At 46.9% G+C, this 14,484-nt stretch overlaps 1 protein-coding gene across 1 annotated transcript in view; it reads right to left on the reverse strand.

The window, feature by feature from the left end:
- Positions 1–14,484, reverse strand: part of QRFPR (pyroglutamylated RFamide peptide receptor) — a 150,373-nt gene that overhangs the window by 79,211 nt on the left and 56,678 nt on the right. Inside the window, exon 3 of the mRNA XM_040419877.1 lies at positions 8,725–8,786. Within this exon, the coding sequence (XP_040275811.1) occupies positions 8,725–8,786 (62 nt within the window). The remainder of the gene's footprint in view (positions 1–8,724; positions 8,787–14,484) is intronic.

Genomic DNA, 14,484 nt, shown 5'->3' on the forward strand with positions numbered 1-14,484 from the left:
CCTTTAAGGCTGAGTTCATATATAAATTTGTATCGAAGCAAATTGTTTTAAAAAAATTTGCCAATTTTTATTTTTTATTCGCTCATCTCTAGTCACAATCACAACACCATCATATGCCATGTGAACAGTTTTCTTCCGACACTTTAACCGCCTCTGGACCGCCGAACGCAGGGACGTGTCCTGGAGGCGGTCGATTCATTCCTCCTGGATGCATATATGCGTCCTCTCGCGAGACGCGAGATTTCGGTCAGAGCTGGCCCGCGCATGCGCATCGCGGGCCGGCAAAAGTTCAAGGAGTATTTCGTCAGCAACCTGCCAGCCAATGATCGTCGCTGGCAGGTTGCTGATTTTTAAAAAATCGAATCACAAGCCATCTAACACCTTATATTTATAAATATAAGGTGTTAAATGGCTTCTCTGCTCCTCTGCTGGTCCTTTTGGTCGGTTGGTCCCAGCAGAGGAGCAGACATCACAGTGAGTACCCACCAACACCACACTTAGCCCCAGATCACCCTCCATCACCCCCATCACCCCAATTAACCCCTTGATCGCCCCCTGTCAATCACCTAGTGAAAGGGAAAAAAGTGATCAGTGTAAACTGTCACTTTTTTTTTTCCACTGGTATTGACTGATAGTTTTAGGATAGTTTAGGTGCCTTAGTTAGGTAGTTAGCGTCAGTTAGCGCCCAGCCCACCGCACCGCAGTCACTTATTCGCTGATTAGCGTATCGCTAATCAGCATTTGTACTTTTATAGTATCTGTAAGTGATCAAAACTGATCACAGTCAGATCTATAATTGTATTAGTGTCACCTTAGCTCGCCCTCCACCCAAAACGCAGTGTTTGCCCGATCAGGCCTGATCGGTCGCCCACACGTGCGTTCACCCACGCCCGCCCCACCGCAGTGACCAAAAATTTATTTTTTTTGATCACTGCACAATCACTTTACAAGCGCTGCGGCGATAAAAAAATCTGTTTTGATATTTTTTATCAATCGCTAGCCTCCCATTTGTAAGACAGGCTTGCTTTTTTTCTTGGGTAGTCTCAGGGAATACCCCTAAATTTAGTAGTCCAAATGTCAAACAGGGGGTATTCTTCTGAAGAGGCCTACAGGCTTCTGACCCAGTCGGATGAGGAATGGGAACCCTCATCTAATGAATCTAGCGGGTCAGAATATGAACCTGTAGAAAGCAGTGGCAGTCTGACCCAAAGTTCGGACGAGGAGGTTGAGGTCCCTGATAGCACCAGGCGTACCCGGCCCCGTGTCGCTAGACCACAGGTTGTATAGGATCCGTTTCAAGGGCAGCAGAGTGGGGCTAGCGCTGTCGGATTACGTGGTGAGGCATACACCAGCAGCGCAGCCCATCCTGGACCTAGGAGCAGCACTGCCGTACAATATGGTGAAGTGGCGAGCACCAGAAGGGCAGTTGAAGCTGGTAAGGTGGCACGTGCAATAGTTACCCTGTCGCAGCCACCGCACAGACAGGCCCGTAGAGCCCCTAGAGTCCCTGAGATGCTGGCAAACCCTGATTGGCAGTCCCCAACTTCAGCCGCACCTGTGGTTCCCCCTTTCACCGCCCAGTCTGGAGTTCGGGTTGAGACAGCTCAGATCGATTCGGCACTGGGATTTTTTGAGCTGTTCTTGACTGCGGAGCTCTTGGACTTAGTCGTGGCAGAAACAAATCGGTATGCCACTAAATTTATAGCCGCCAACACGGGAAGCTTTTATGCCCAGCCTTTCCGGTGGAAACCAGTCCAAGTTTCAGAAATTAAAATTTTTCTGGGCCTTCTCCTGAACATGGGTCTAACCAAAAAGCATTAATTGCGGTCATATTGGTCCACAAACCCAATCCATCACATGCCCATGTTCTCTGCTGCTATGTCCAGGACACATTTTGAGACCATCCTGCGTTTCCTGCACTTTAGCGACAACAGCACCTCCCGTCCCAGAGGCCACCCAGCTTTTGACCGGCTCCACAAAATTCGGCCCCTCATAGACCACTTCAACCAGAAATTTGCAGATTTGTATACCCCTGAGCAAAACATCTGCGTAGACGAGTCCCTTATACATTTTACCGGGCGCCTTGGCTTCAAACAATACATCCCAAGCAAGCGCGCCCGGTATGGGGTCAAATTGCATAAGCTCTGTGAAAGGGCCACAGGCTATACCCACAAATTTCGGATCTATGAGGGAAAAGATCAGACCCTGGAGCCGGTCGGTTGCCCTGACTACCTGGGGAGCAGTGGGAAGACAGTCTGGGACTTGGTGTCACCCTTATTTGGCAAGGGGTACCATCTTTATGTGGACAATTTTTACACAAGTGTGCCCCTCTTCAGGCATTTGTTCCTAGAACAGATTGGCTGCTGTGGCACCGTGCGACCTAGTCGCCGGGGCTTCCCCCAACAGCTCGTTACCACCCGTCTTGCAAGGGGGAGAGGGCTGCCTTGTGTAACGAAGAACTGCTCGTGGTGAAATGGAGAGACAAGCGTGACGTTTACATGCTCTCCTCCATTCACGCAGACACGACAATACAAATTGAACGGGCAACCAGTGTCATTGAAAAGCCCCTCTCAGTCCACGACTATAATGCGCTCATGGGAGGGGTGGACTTCAATGACCAGATGTTGGCTCCCTATTTAGTTTCCCGACGCACCAGACGCTGGTATAAGAAGGTCTCTGTATATTTGATTCAATTGGCTGCATATAATAGTTTTGTTCTCTACAATAAGGCTGGGAGAACAGGATCCTTCCTCAAATTTCAGGAAGAGATCATCGAGAACCTCCTGTATCCAGGAGGTATCCAGGAGGTTCCGTGGCCCCAACCACCAGTGTAGTGAGCCGTTGCTGGTACCTCAACCCAACCGTCACCCCGAAAAAAAAATTGTGTCTGTAGCAGGAGTGGAATAAGGCGTGACACCCGCTATTTCTGTCCTGACTGCCCTGACCACCCTGCCCTATGCTTAGGGGAGTGTTTCCGGAAGGATCCCGTCGCGGTGAGGAGTATCTGCAGACCCCTCTAAACCGCGACCACAAATGGTGGAGAGTCGTGTTTAAGACAGATAAAGATGAAAATAATGATTGAAAACGACTGATTAAGTGACCTCTAAACATAAAATTCCATATTAAGCAAAAGTTGATGGATGTATGTTCAGGAGGCAGAATATATGGGTGATTTGAACCATTAGCTCTGCCCTGGAATCCTGCTATACCTAGGATTTTAACATTTTCCTTTGTTCTTCCGTTTTATGTTATATTATTTTTAATCAATGAAAATAAATAAACGTTATGTTTTAAGTTGACCAGAAACGGGAGCTTACAAGTCAAGGTAACTAGACTATTTGAATTATATAATTTGATTTTCCTGGGTCTAAAGGGTCTTTGAAATATTGTTTCCGGAAGTACCACACACAGGTACACTTAGCATAGGGATTGCATCTCACAGGACAGGCACACAGGGCTATTAGGGCCCTTTTACTCACAGCTGCTGCAAACCTCTCCTTTCACCTGGGATAAAGTGCATAATGTACTTCGCCACATCTTTGGGCGATTTGCGCTTTGCACATTGTCCCATGGGGAAGGAGAGGTTTGTCCAAAAAAAAAAACACCGGTAAGCAAAAAAGTTAACGTTCAGTTCAAAAAGTTAAATAAAGTTTATATGTTCTGTTCAAAAGGTATTATAAAGTTAATAAATTTATTGCGTTGCGGCCTGGTTTTTTCTTTTTTGTTTTGTTTTTTTACCTCCCAGGTGGACCAACCGATGAACCAGCAGCAGCACTGATGTGCATTCTGACAGAAGCATTGCGCTGCTGTCAGATTACAAAAAAGTCAGTGTATGCAGCGCTGCAAGACGAGATTTCTCCTCTGCAGTAAAAGATACGTTTGCCGAGGCATATGAGCTGAGGAGGCGGCGGTGTTCATATACTTTGGCAAACACTTTGTATATAAAAAATAAAAAATAAATCCCGGCAATGATTTATTCATTCACATTGATTGATGTGAATGGAGAAATCTGGTTTGCCAGGGCATACGAGCTAAGTGGGTATGGATGTTGGGCGGAGCTCCTATGTCCTGGCAGACGCCTTTCCCCTCCTTTTTTTTTTTTCTGCAGAGATTTTTTCATCCACATTGATCGATGCGAACGAAGAAATCTGTGCCGTTCATTTTTTCTTTCAGCCCAGAGGCTGAACGGAAAAAAAATATCTCATTACCCGTATGCTCAATATAAGGAGAATAGCAGAAACTCCTAATGCTGGCCATACATGTAATGATTGCAGAGACCCTCAAATGCCAGGGCAGTACAAACACCCCACAAATGACCCCATTTTGGAAAGAAGACACCCCAAGGTATTCACTGAGGGGCATATTGAGTCCATGAAAGATTGAAATTTTTGTCCCAAGTTAGCGGAAAGGGAGACTTTGTGAGGAAAAAAAAAACTATTTCCGCTAACTTGTGGCAAAAAAAAAAAAATTCTATGAACTCGCCATGCCCCTCATTGAATACCTTGGGGTGTCTTCTTTCCAAAATGGGGTCACATGTGGGGTATTTATACTGCCCTGGCATTTTAGGGGCCCTAAAGCGTGAGAAGAAGTCTGGGATCCAAATGTCTAAAAATGCCCTCCTAAAAGGAATGTGGGCCCCTTTGCGCATCTAGGCTGCAAAAAAGTGTCACACATCTGGTATTGCCGTACTCAGGAGAAGTTGGGGAATGTGTTTTGGGGTGTAATTTTACATATACCCATGCTGGGTGAGAGAAATATCTCGGTCAAATGCCAACTTTGTCTAAAAAAATGGGAAAAGTTGTCTTTTGCCGAGATATTTATCTCACCCAGCATGGGTATATGTAAAATGACCTCCCAAATCACATTGCCCAACTTCTCCTGAGTACGGCAATACCAGATGTGTGACACTTTTTTGCAGCCTAGGTGGGCAAAGGGGCCCACATTCCAAAGAGCACCTTTAGGATTTCACAGGTCATTTTTTACACATTTTGATTTCAAACTACTTACCACACATTAGGGCCCCTAGAATGCCAGTGCAGTATAACTACCCCACAAGTGACCCCATTTTGGAAAGAAGACACCCCAAGGTATTCCGTGAGGGGCATGGCGAGTTCCTAGAATTTTTATTTTTTGTCACAAGTTAGCGGAAACTGATGATTTATTTTTATTTTTATTTTTTTCTTACAAAGTCTCATATTCCACTAACTTGTGACAAAAAATAAAAACTTCCATGAACTCACTATGCCCATCACGAAATACCTTGGGGTGTCTTCTTTCCAAAATGGGGTCACTTGTGGGGTAGTTATACTGCCCTGGCATTTTAGGGGCCCAAATGTGTGCGAAGTAGTTTGAAATCGAAATCTGTAAAAAATGGCCGGTGAAATCCGAAAGGTGCTCTTTGGAATGTGGGCCCCTTTGCCCACCTAGGCTGCAAAAAAGTGTCACACATCTGGTATTGCCGTACTCAGGAGAAGTTGGGGAATGTGTTTTGGGGTGTCATTTTACATATACCCATGCTGGGTGAGAGAAATATCTTGGCAAAATACAACTTTTCCAATTTTTTTATACAAAGTTGGCATTTGGCCAAGATATTTCTCTCACCCAGCATGGGTATATGTAAAATGACACCCCAAAACACATTCCCCAACTTCTCCTGAGTACGGCAATACCAGATGTGTGACACTTTTTTGCAGACTAGGTGGGCAAAGGGGCCCACATTCCAAAGAGCACCTTTCGGATTTCACCGGCCATTTTGTAAAGATTTTGATTTCAAACTACTTTGCACGCATTTGGGCCCCTAAAATGCCAGGGCAGTATAACTACCCCACAAGTGACCCCATTTTGGAAAGAAGACACCCCAAGGTATTTCGTGATGGGCATAGTGAGTTTATGGAAGTTTTTATTTTTTGTCACAAGTTAGTGGAATATGAGACTTTGTAAGAAAAAAAAAAATCATAATTTTCCGCTAACTTGTGACAAAAAATAAAAAGTTCTATGAACTCACTATGCCCATCAGCGAATACCTTAGGGTGTCTACTTTCCGAAATGGGGTCATTTGTGGGGTTTTTCTTCTGTCTGGGCATTGTAGAACCTCAGGAAACATGACAGGTGCTCAGAAAGTCAGAGCTGCTTCAAAAAGCAGAAATTCGAATTTTTGTACCATAGTTTGTAAATGCTATAACTTTTACCCAAACCATTTTTTTTTTTACCCAAACATTTTTTTTTTTATAAAAGACATGTAGATCAATAAATTTAGAGAAAAATTTATATATGGATGTCGTTTTTTGGGTGTCGAGGGGGAGAAAGTAAAAAAGTTATAGATTTTGGAACGCAACGATGAAAAAAGGAAGAAAAACGCTTAGTCAGTAAGGCCCAAAACAGGCTGGTCACTAATGGGTTAAAATAACAGGAAAAGATTAGTTTCAAAATATGTTGGAAAACTCAAAGTATGAAGAAACAACTGGTGTAAAATAGCAATCCATCATAAGCCATATCCCCAAAGACACCCCCCCAAAACCATACCCTTTTCAACCATGTAAACTTGGCTGATTTTAGCTCAGAAGGATGACAAACCTACCCCACCCCCACCCCCCCTATTAAAATCATTGGTGGTTAGTGCGCCCCCCCCATCATTGGTGGCAGCGGAGCGGCAGTTCCGATCAGAGTCCCAGTTTAATCACTGGGGCTCCGATCGGTTACAATGGCAGCCAAGACGCTACTGCAGTCCTGGCTGTTATGGTTACTTAGCACTTTTAGCAGCATTATACTTACGTGCGCTGTCTGTGGCCAGCCGGCGCTCCTCCTACTGGTAAGTGACAGGTCTGTGCTATAAGCAATGCGCCGCACAGACCTTTCACTTACCAGTAGGAGGAGCGCCGGCTGGCCACAGACAGCGCATGTAAGTATAATGCTGCTAAAAGTGCTAAGTAACCATGGCAGCCAGGACTGCAGTAGCGTCCTGGCTGCTATGGTAACCGATCAAAGCCCCAGAGATTTAAATGGGACTCTGATCGGAACTGCGGCTCCGCTGCCACCAATGATGGGGGGAGGGGGGTTGTTAACCAATGATTTTAACTAGAGGGGGGGAGAGGGGAGGCCACACTGGACACCAATGATTTTAATAGGGGTGGGTGGGGGGCCGCACTAGCCACCAATGATTTTAATAGGGGGTGGGGGCAGCACTAGCCACCAATGATTTTAATAGGGAGGGGGGGGCCGCACTGGCCACCAATGATTTTAATACTAGGGAGGGAGGGAGGGGGGACCGCACTGGCCACCAATGATTTTAATACTGGGCAGGGAGGGGGGTCTGGCCCCTGCTGCCTGGCAGCACCCGATCTCTTACAGGGGGCTGAGATCCGCACAATTAACCCCTTAGGTGCATATTTAACCCCTCAGGTGTATATTTATTTGTGACCGCCATGTACCCAGTTTGGCATGGGGTCCAGGCATGTTGCTATGTCTTCATGTTTTGTATATTTATTTGTGACTGCCATGCACCTAGTTCCGCATGGATCCCAGGCATGTTTCTATGTTGTCTGCACGTACTGGTCTGCCCATGTACGCCATGCTCCCTGTATCCGTATCCGCATGTGGTCCTGGCTATCTCTGTATGTCTCTGAGTTTGTCCTATCAGTGAGCACCATGCTCCTTGTATACAGTTCCGCATGAGTTCCTGACAATGTGGCTTATCTATGACTGAACAGTGTCCTATGTTGCATGTTTATTTGGGTTCCTGCTCTGCTTGTTTGCCTGAGTTTCTGGTTTTATGTTTTGCCTGGACCGCCGATGTCTTGCACCAGCAACTGTTCCTTGTAGGTCAGCTGCCAAGTGACGGGGACCATCCCAGGAGGTAGCCGTTCGGTTTCTCCCTGTGACGAACAGCAGATCCCTGTATAGGGATTAAAGGGTGAAAACCAGGGGAGAACTAGAATAACACCCTTAGCATTTGTCCGTAAGTCAAACCGGTCACTTGGCACAGTGGTCACTTTTACCACTTATCCACCTGATCCGTAACAGCTTGCTCAGCTATGTAATCTGCTATCCTTCTTATCTGTGGTTCCTTCCTGGCCTCTTTAGTCTAATTTGGTTTGTGTCTGTTTGTTTGTTTAATAAAACATTCCTTTTGGCCTACTCTGGATCTGTTTGTCTGTTTTCTGTACACTTATATGTTCAGGGGTTCTTCCGACCCCAGAACATGACAGTATGTTTCAGAGAGCTAGAAAAAAAATTCTATGCCACATATATTATCAAAATTAACATTTCCTGACTTGATTTAAAAAAAAAAAACTTTGAAGTTAATACTTTGCGATATCATTTATGTCTTATCACTAAAGCTGCCATACAGAAGTACTTCAAGGCATTTGTTCTGCCTGGGGTATAACTGCACCCCACACTTGTCTACTTGGAGATGGAAATGTATAGGCATGAACTGCTAATCTACCAATATACAGCTTCCTGTTGTCTAGGAAGGGTTCCACATGAGACCAAAATTCTCACCTTGCATCATCATTGATGATACACCATTGCATACTAAAGTTTGTAAGACCCAATAGTGAAATAAAATAAATGTTAGTCATACATCTGAATGGAATTTGTAAAAATCCATACACTTGCTGCAAACACAATCCTCATTCACAAAGCAGATTCTCATTGACAGAAATTTCTACAACAAATCTGCTTTGTGTGAACCTACCCATTTTGAAATATTACAATATGTATTACCTCTAGTTTTTGTACTTTCCATAGTGGAATACCAACAAGTGCTGCTGTTAGCCATACAAAACCTGAAATAAAGATACATTATAAAATTAGAAATTTTACATAATTTGTGTGCTGTATGCAAGTATTCTGTGATAAACATTTTTAGATTCATTTTACGAAAACAAGCCCAAAAATGTAAATTCAACATGTCTAATTGAGCCACCTACAATTGCTGACTTGGGAGGCCCCCATACAAGTAAGATCAGTGGGGTTGTCTGACATTAAAACATTCTCAATAAATATAATTTTATTCACGCTGGGGACTTTTTGTGTACTGAAGTCAACTATTATGGAGACACACAATCTTTTTTATCACTTATTAAAAGCCTGTATGATAATATTCTATATCTTTTTTATTTCTACATAAATGCGTGGTTCCTGTCTGGATATAATTTTTTGAAGTCACTCCATGTATTCTTCCTGTTAGGACTCTTTAGCTTCCTCAATTGTTTGGACTTCTAGCAAAGCAAAATCGTTAATTTCTGACGATAATTTGTTTTCCCTTAGTCCTAACAGCAGCATAGATGGGGTTAACTGCCCCCCGTGGACTGGTAGGACCGGCGGAATTTTTTATGAGCCCAAATAATAACCAATGAAAGAACTCCAGCTCCCCTAAAGGGAGGGCTTCGCCCCCCAGCCCACCGTGTCTATAGCAAGAAAGTACTTAGGGAGGGAAAATTTGTGTGCTGCTGTTAGGACTAAGGGAAAACAAATTATTGTCAGAAATTAACGATTCCCTTACGTCCTACCAGCAGCACAGATGGGGAGATAGCAAGAAGAATCCCCTAGGGAGGGTTCTCATGCCTGGCAGAAGTAAGAACTGTCTGCTCAAAGGCCGAAAACTCTGCTACCTTAGCATCTATTCTATAATAAGAGATGAAGGTTGATTCAGAGCTCCAGGAAGCCGCCTTACAGATCAACTCTAGGGGGGGAAGACTCTGTCCTGTAAAAAGATGATGTATGGGTGTAAAGCGGAGAAAGCTTGCAGCTCAGAAATTCTTTTGGCTGAGGTTATAGCCAGAAGAAAAACCACTTTAAGAGTTAGAAACTTAAAGCTTGCCTCCTCCAAAGGTTCAAAGGGGGGAGACGCTAACCCCTTGAGAACTACTGACAAGTCCCATTGGGGAACGGGTTTCAGTATTGTAGGCTTCAATCTTTCTGCTCCCTTAAGGAAGCGTTTGATGGGCGGGTCCCGACAATATGGTCTGTTGAGACAGGCCGAGATGGCAAAAACTTGAACCTTCAGGGTAGATGGGGAGAGACCTCTGTCTAACCCATCCTGGAGGAACTGTAAGATCGCAGAGAGGGGCGGATCTGCAGACGCCACCTGGTTGGAACTACACCATGATGTGAAGATCCTCATGATCCGGGAGTAGGCCTTCTTGGTAGACTCTGCTCTGGAATGCGACAGGGTTCTCAGAACCGACTCAGAGAGCCCATCCACTCTGGGAAGGGACTGATCAACCCCCAGGCTGTCAGGTTGAATCTGTGCAGATCTGGGCAGAGATGAGTGTCCCACGACACCAGGGTCTGCTCCGGGGGGAGTCTCCAATATTGTCCCTGACTCATCTGAATGAGCTGGGTAAACCAGGATCTCCTGGGCCAAAATGGTATGATGGCTATTACCGAGGCCTGATCCTGACGGATTTTCATCAATACCCTTGGAATCATGGAAAAGGGAGGGAAGATGTAGGCCAGCCTGAACCTCCACAGTATCGTCAGAGCGTCTATTGCCAGGGGGTTCTCCTCCCTGTATAGGGAACAGAACCTCTGCACCTTGGCGTTGAACCTGGTTGCCATGAGATCCACCTCTGGCATGCCCCATCTGAGGACTAGCTGCCTGAAGATCTCCGGATGTAGTGACCACTCCATGGTCGGTAAGCCGCGACTTAGGCAATCCGCAATGATGTTGAGGGAGCCTCGGATGTGAGTGGAAGATAGATGGGATAGGTTCAGCTCTGCCCACCGCAAGATAACCCCGATCTCTGAAAGAAGGGGCAAGGATCTTGTGCCTCCCTGCTTGTTTATGTAAAGCACTGCAGTCATGTTGTCTGACTGGACTTTCACTGCTTTGCCCCGGATTTGAGGGGCGAAGTGGAGGAGGGCTAGCCAGATAGCACGCATCTCGCGGAGATTTGAAGAAAGATGTCGCTCCTGAGGAGACCAAGATCCCCAGACCGGGGATCCGTCTAAATGGGCACCCCAGCCTACAAGGGACGAGTCTGTTGTCAATATGAGCCAAACTGGTTGGGTCATAGACTTCCCTGCTGGTAGATGGAACCACCATCTGAGGGAATTCCGGGTTTGGTTGGATAGGGAGCACAGGGAATCTAGCCCCGCAGGGCTGCCGTTCCATTTGTCTAGAACCTCCGATTGAAGAGGACGGAGGTGCCATAAAGCCCAAGGGACTGCATCCGCAGCCGCTGACATGAGCCCCAACATCTTCATGAGAGTCCGGATGGAGACTCGTCGTGGGACGGAGAGGAACCTTGCCAGGTCCTGAATCCGTGCTCCTCTTTCTGGAGTCAACTGGAGGGACATCTCCAGAGAGTTGACCATGAATCCTAAATAATGGATTGAAGTCGAAGGGCTCACGTTCGACCTCTGCCAGTTGATGATCCAGCCGAGGCGGAGCAGAAAGGAAATTGCGACATGAAGATGATGAGTAAGTATAGGGACCGAAGAGGCTAGAAGAAGCCAATCGTCCAGGTAGGGAACAATGGTCAGTCCCTGGAGTCTCAGAGCTGCCACCACCGACACTGCCACCTTGGTGAAGATAAGAGGGGCAGAAGAGATTCCGAAGGGGAGAGCGGCAAATTGAAAATGCCTGCGCACCCCTGAAATCTGGACCGCGATCCTGAGAAATTTCCGAGAGGAAGGATAGATCGGGATGTGGAGGTTAGCATCCTTGAGGTCCAGAGTAGCTATCACGTCCCCAGGACTGAGCATGTGGCTGACTGACCTTCTGGTTTCCATCCGGAACCTGGTTCTCCATACAAATCGATTGAGGAATCTCAAATCTATGATCATCCGGAGATCTCCTGTTTTCTTGGGTACCGGGAATACTGGAGAATAAATCCCTAGACCCTTCTCCCCTGCCGGTACCTCCTCCAGGGCTCCCTTGGAAATGTTGTCCTGAATATAAGATTCTAGGATCTTCTGTCTGGCCGGCAGGAAACTTCGAGTGGCAACTAATCTTTCTGGGGGGAGAGAAACGAGGTCTATTAGATAGCCAGTAGCCACTATGCTTTGCACCTAGGGATCTGAGATTTCCTGGGCCCATACGTGCTGGAAATGGGAAAGACGACCCCCTACAGGGAGCTGAGGGAGGGGTACGGGAAAATCCAGAGGCGTAACGACAGGGGTAGCAGGGTTTAACCAGGAGCCTCTGAGAGGCCCATAGTCAGGAGGGTTTTGCCTCCTTGGTGGGTTTACGGGAGCGCCTGGAAAATCTTCCAGACTGCCCCCCCCAATCTCTACGCCTGGCCTGCTGTCTGGATCTGCCTCCGCGATCTTGCCTGCCCCGGGCCCGAAAGGGTTGTTGGGGGAGATTCTTTCCCTTTTTATCGGAGAGTCCCTCCATGATGGTGTCCAGTTCCGAACCGAATAAGCGGTCCGGTTCAAAGGGGAGCCCACAGAGATTATATTTGGATGCGTTATTCACATTCCAGGGCTTTAGCCATAGAGGTCTCCTAGCAGCTGACACCAGAGCCATTGTCTTGGCTGCCAACTTTAGCTGTAGCTGGGATGTGTCACATAGGAAATCCATGGCCAGATTGACGGATTTAAATGCGGCCAGGATGTCGTCCCAGGAGACACTCTGGTCGACATCAGTCTGGATCTGGTTCAACTTGGAACGTAGGAAGGAAGAGACCTCCGTGGCTGCAATAGAAGTTGAGGCCGAGGCTGCGGCCGCCGAGTAGCCCCTTCTCAGGGTGCGCTCTGCCCTCCTATCTAGAGGGTCCTGCAGGCTAGACCCATCGTCCGCAGGAACCAGAGTGCACCTGGACAATTTGGCTATAGCCATGTCCACCTTAGGGATGGAACCCCATGATTCCACTAAGGGTTTAGCCATCGGAAACATCAGTTTAAACCTTCGGGTGAGGACTGGACCTTTTTCAGATTTTTTCCATTCTGTGCGCATCACAGAAAGAAGGGTCTCATCCGCCTTAAAGACCCGCTGAGTCCGACAGGCGGGATTGGAAGACTCCCCTATGTCAACATCATGGTCCCCCGACCTGATGGACTTCAATAACTTCTGTGTTTTTTCGGGTGGAAAAAAACACGAAGTCGATTCCTCCTCATCAGAGGAAGATGACCCCACAGAGAGGGGCATGGGTCTGTCAGTAGGAGCGGCAACTTCCATCGGAGTCTGGGAGGGGCCTGGTAGCCTCTCATTCAGTAGCCGTACGACACCCTTGATGGAGTCGTCCACATACGTCTTCGCCCACTGGTACATGTCTTGTATCGTAGGTTCTGTAGCGGTGCCAGAACGGCAACTGTCGCACCTGGAATAGGGGCAACTATCGTCTAGAGGCGTGTTGCAATCATAACAGGCCAGGTGTTTCCTCTTGGCCGCAGACTTCCGCTGCTGGTCTGACTCTCTAGGAGAAGCCATAGCTGAAACGAAAGAAGAGATTAAAACATCCCTAAAAAACTAAGGGAGTTAAACACATTAGTTAGCGGCACGAACCAGTGGAGAAAAGTCAGGCACTTGAAAATATTAGAAGCTGAAGAAAATTCAGAAGATAGCAAAAAACTCTCAACTGAGCACAGGAGACTCTGGAGCTAGCTTGTTAAAGCAGCGCAACCAGAGACAGACTGAAGATATCAGGGAGCTTAAGAAGGGAAAAGCTCCACCCAGGGGAGGGGAGCCTGTAACAGGCCCTCCCCCAGAACGTCACTGCCACAGATATCTTGTTTTAAACCTTAGTTTGGTAAAAGGAATACCCTTCCCCTTTATCTTGATCCCGCATCCCCCCCCGCCTCCCCCCGTGGGAAAAAAACCTCGGCATAACCTAGTTTGCTTTAGTAACAGAAACGCCGTCAAACCGAGAGACCGGAAGTGACGCCGCAGCCGGCTGCGCGTCACTTCCGGTCATGGCGGCGCCCATGCCACGCCGGAATCGGAGCGCAGCCGACACATCCCAGGAGGGGAGAGCAACTCAGTGAGGCAATGCATTACCCCCAGGTATCGCTAACCCAAGCCAGCTAAATGGGGGGAATATAATAAAAATAAAGCGCATTTAATGAGCGCCTGCAATCCTAAAAAAAAGGAGACAAGGATGAACTCATAGAAAAACAGTCTCCAATTCCCAGAGAGGGAGAGAAAACTCGCCAGTCCACCTGTCCAAAGGACAGAAAAAAACACGGTGGGCTGGGGGGCGAACCCCTCCCTTTAGGGGAGCTGGAGTTCTTTCATTGGTTATTCTTTGGGCTCATTAAAAATTCCGCTGGTCCTAACAGTCCACGGGGGCAGTTAACCCCATCTGTGCTGCTGGTAGGACGTAAGGGAATGTCTTGTTTGACTTTCTCAATCAGACCATTCACTCTGATCAGAGAGGGAAGAAGGATGGGTAACTAAATGAGAGCCTCACCCTTTATACTTAAAGGGGTTGTATCACTTCAGCAAATAGCATTTATAATCTAGAGAAAGTCAATACAAGGCACTTACTAATGTATTGTGATTGTCCATATTGCCTCCTTTGCTGGCTTGATTCA

This window comes from Bufo bufo, chromosome 2 (genome assembly GCF_905171765.1).
Source record: "Bufo bufo chromosome 2, aBufBuf1.1, whole genome shotgun sequence".
NCBI classification, from domain to species: domain Eukaryota; kingdom Metazoa; phylum Chordata; class Amphibia; order Anura; family Bufonidae; genus Bufo; species Bufo bufo.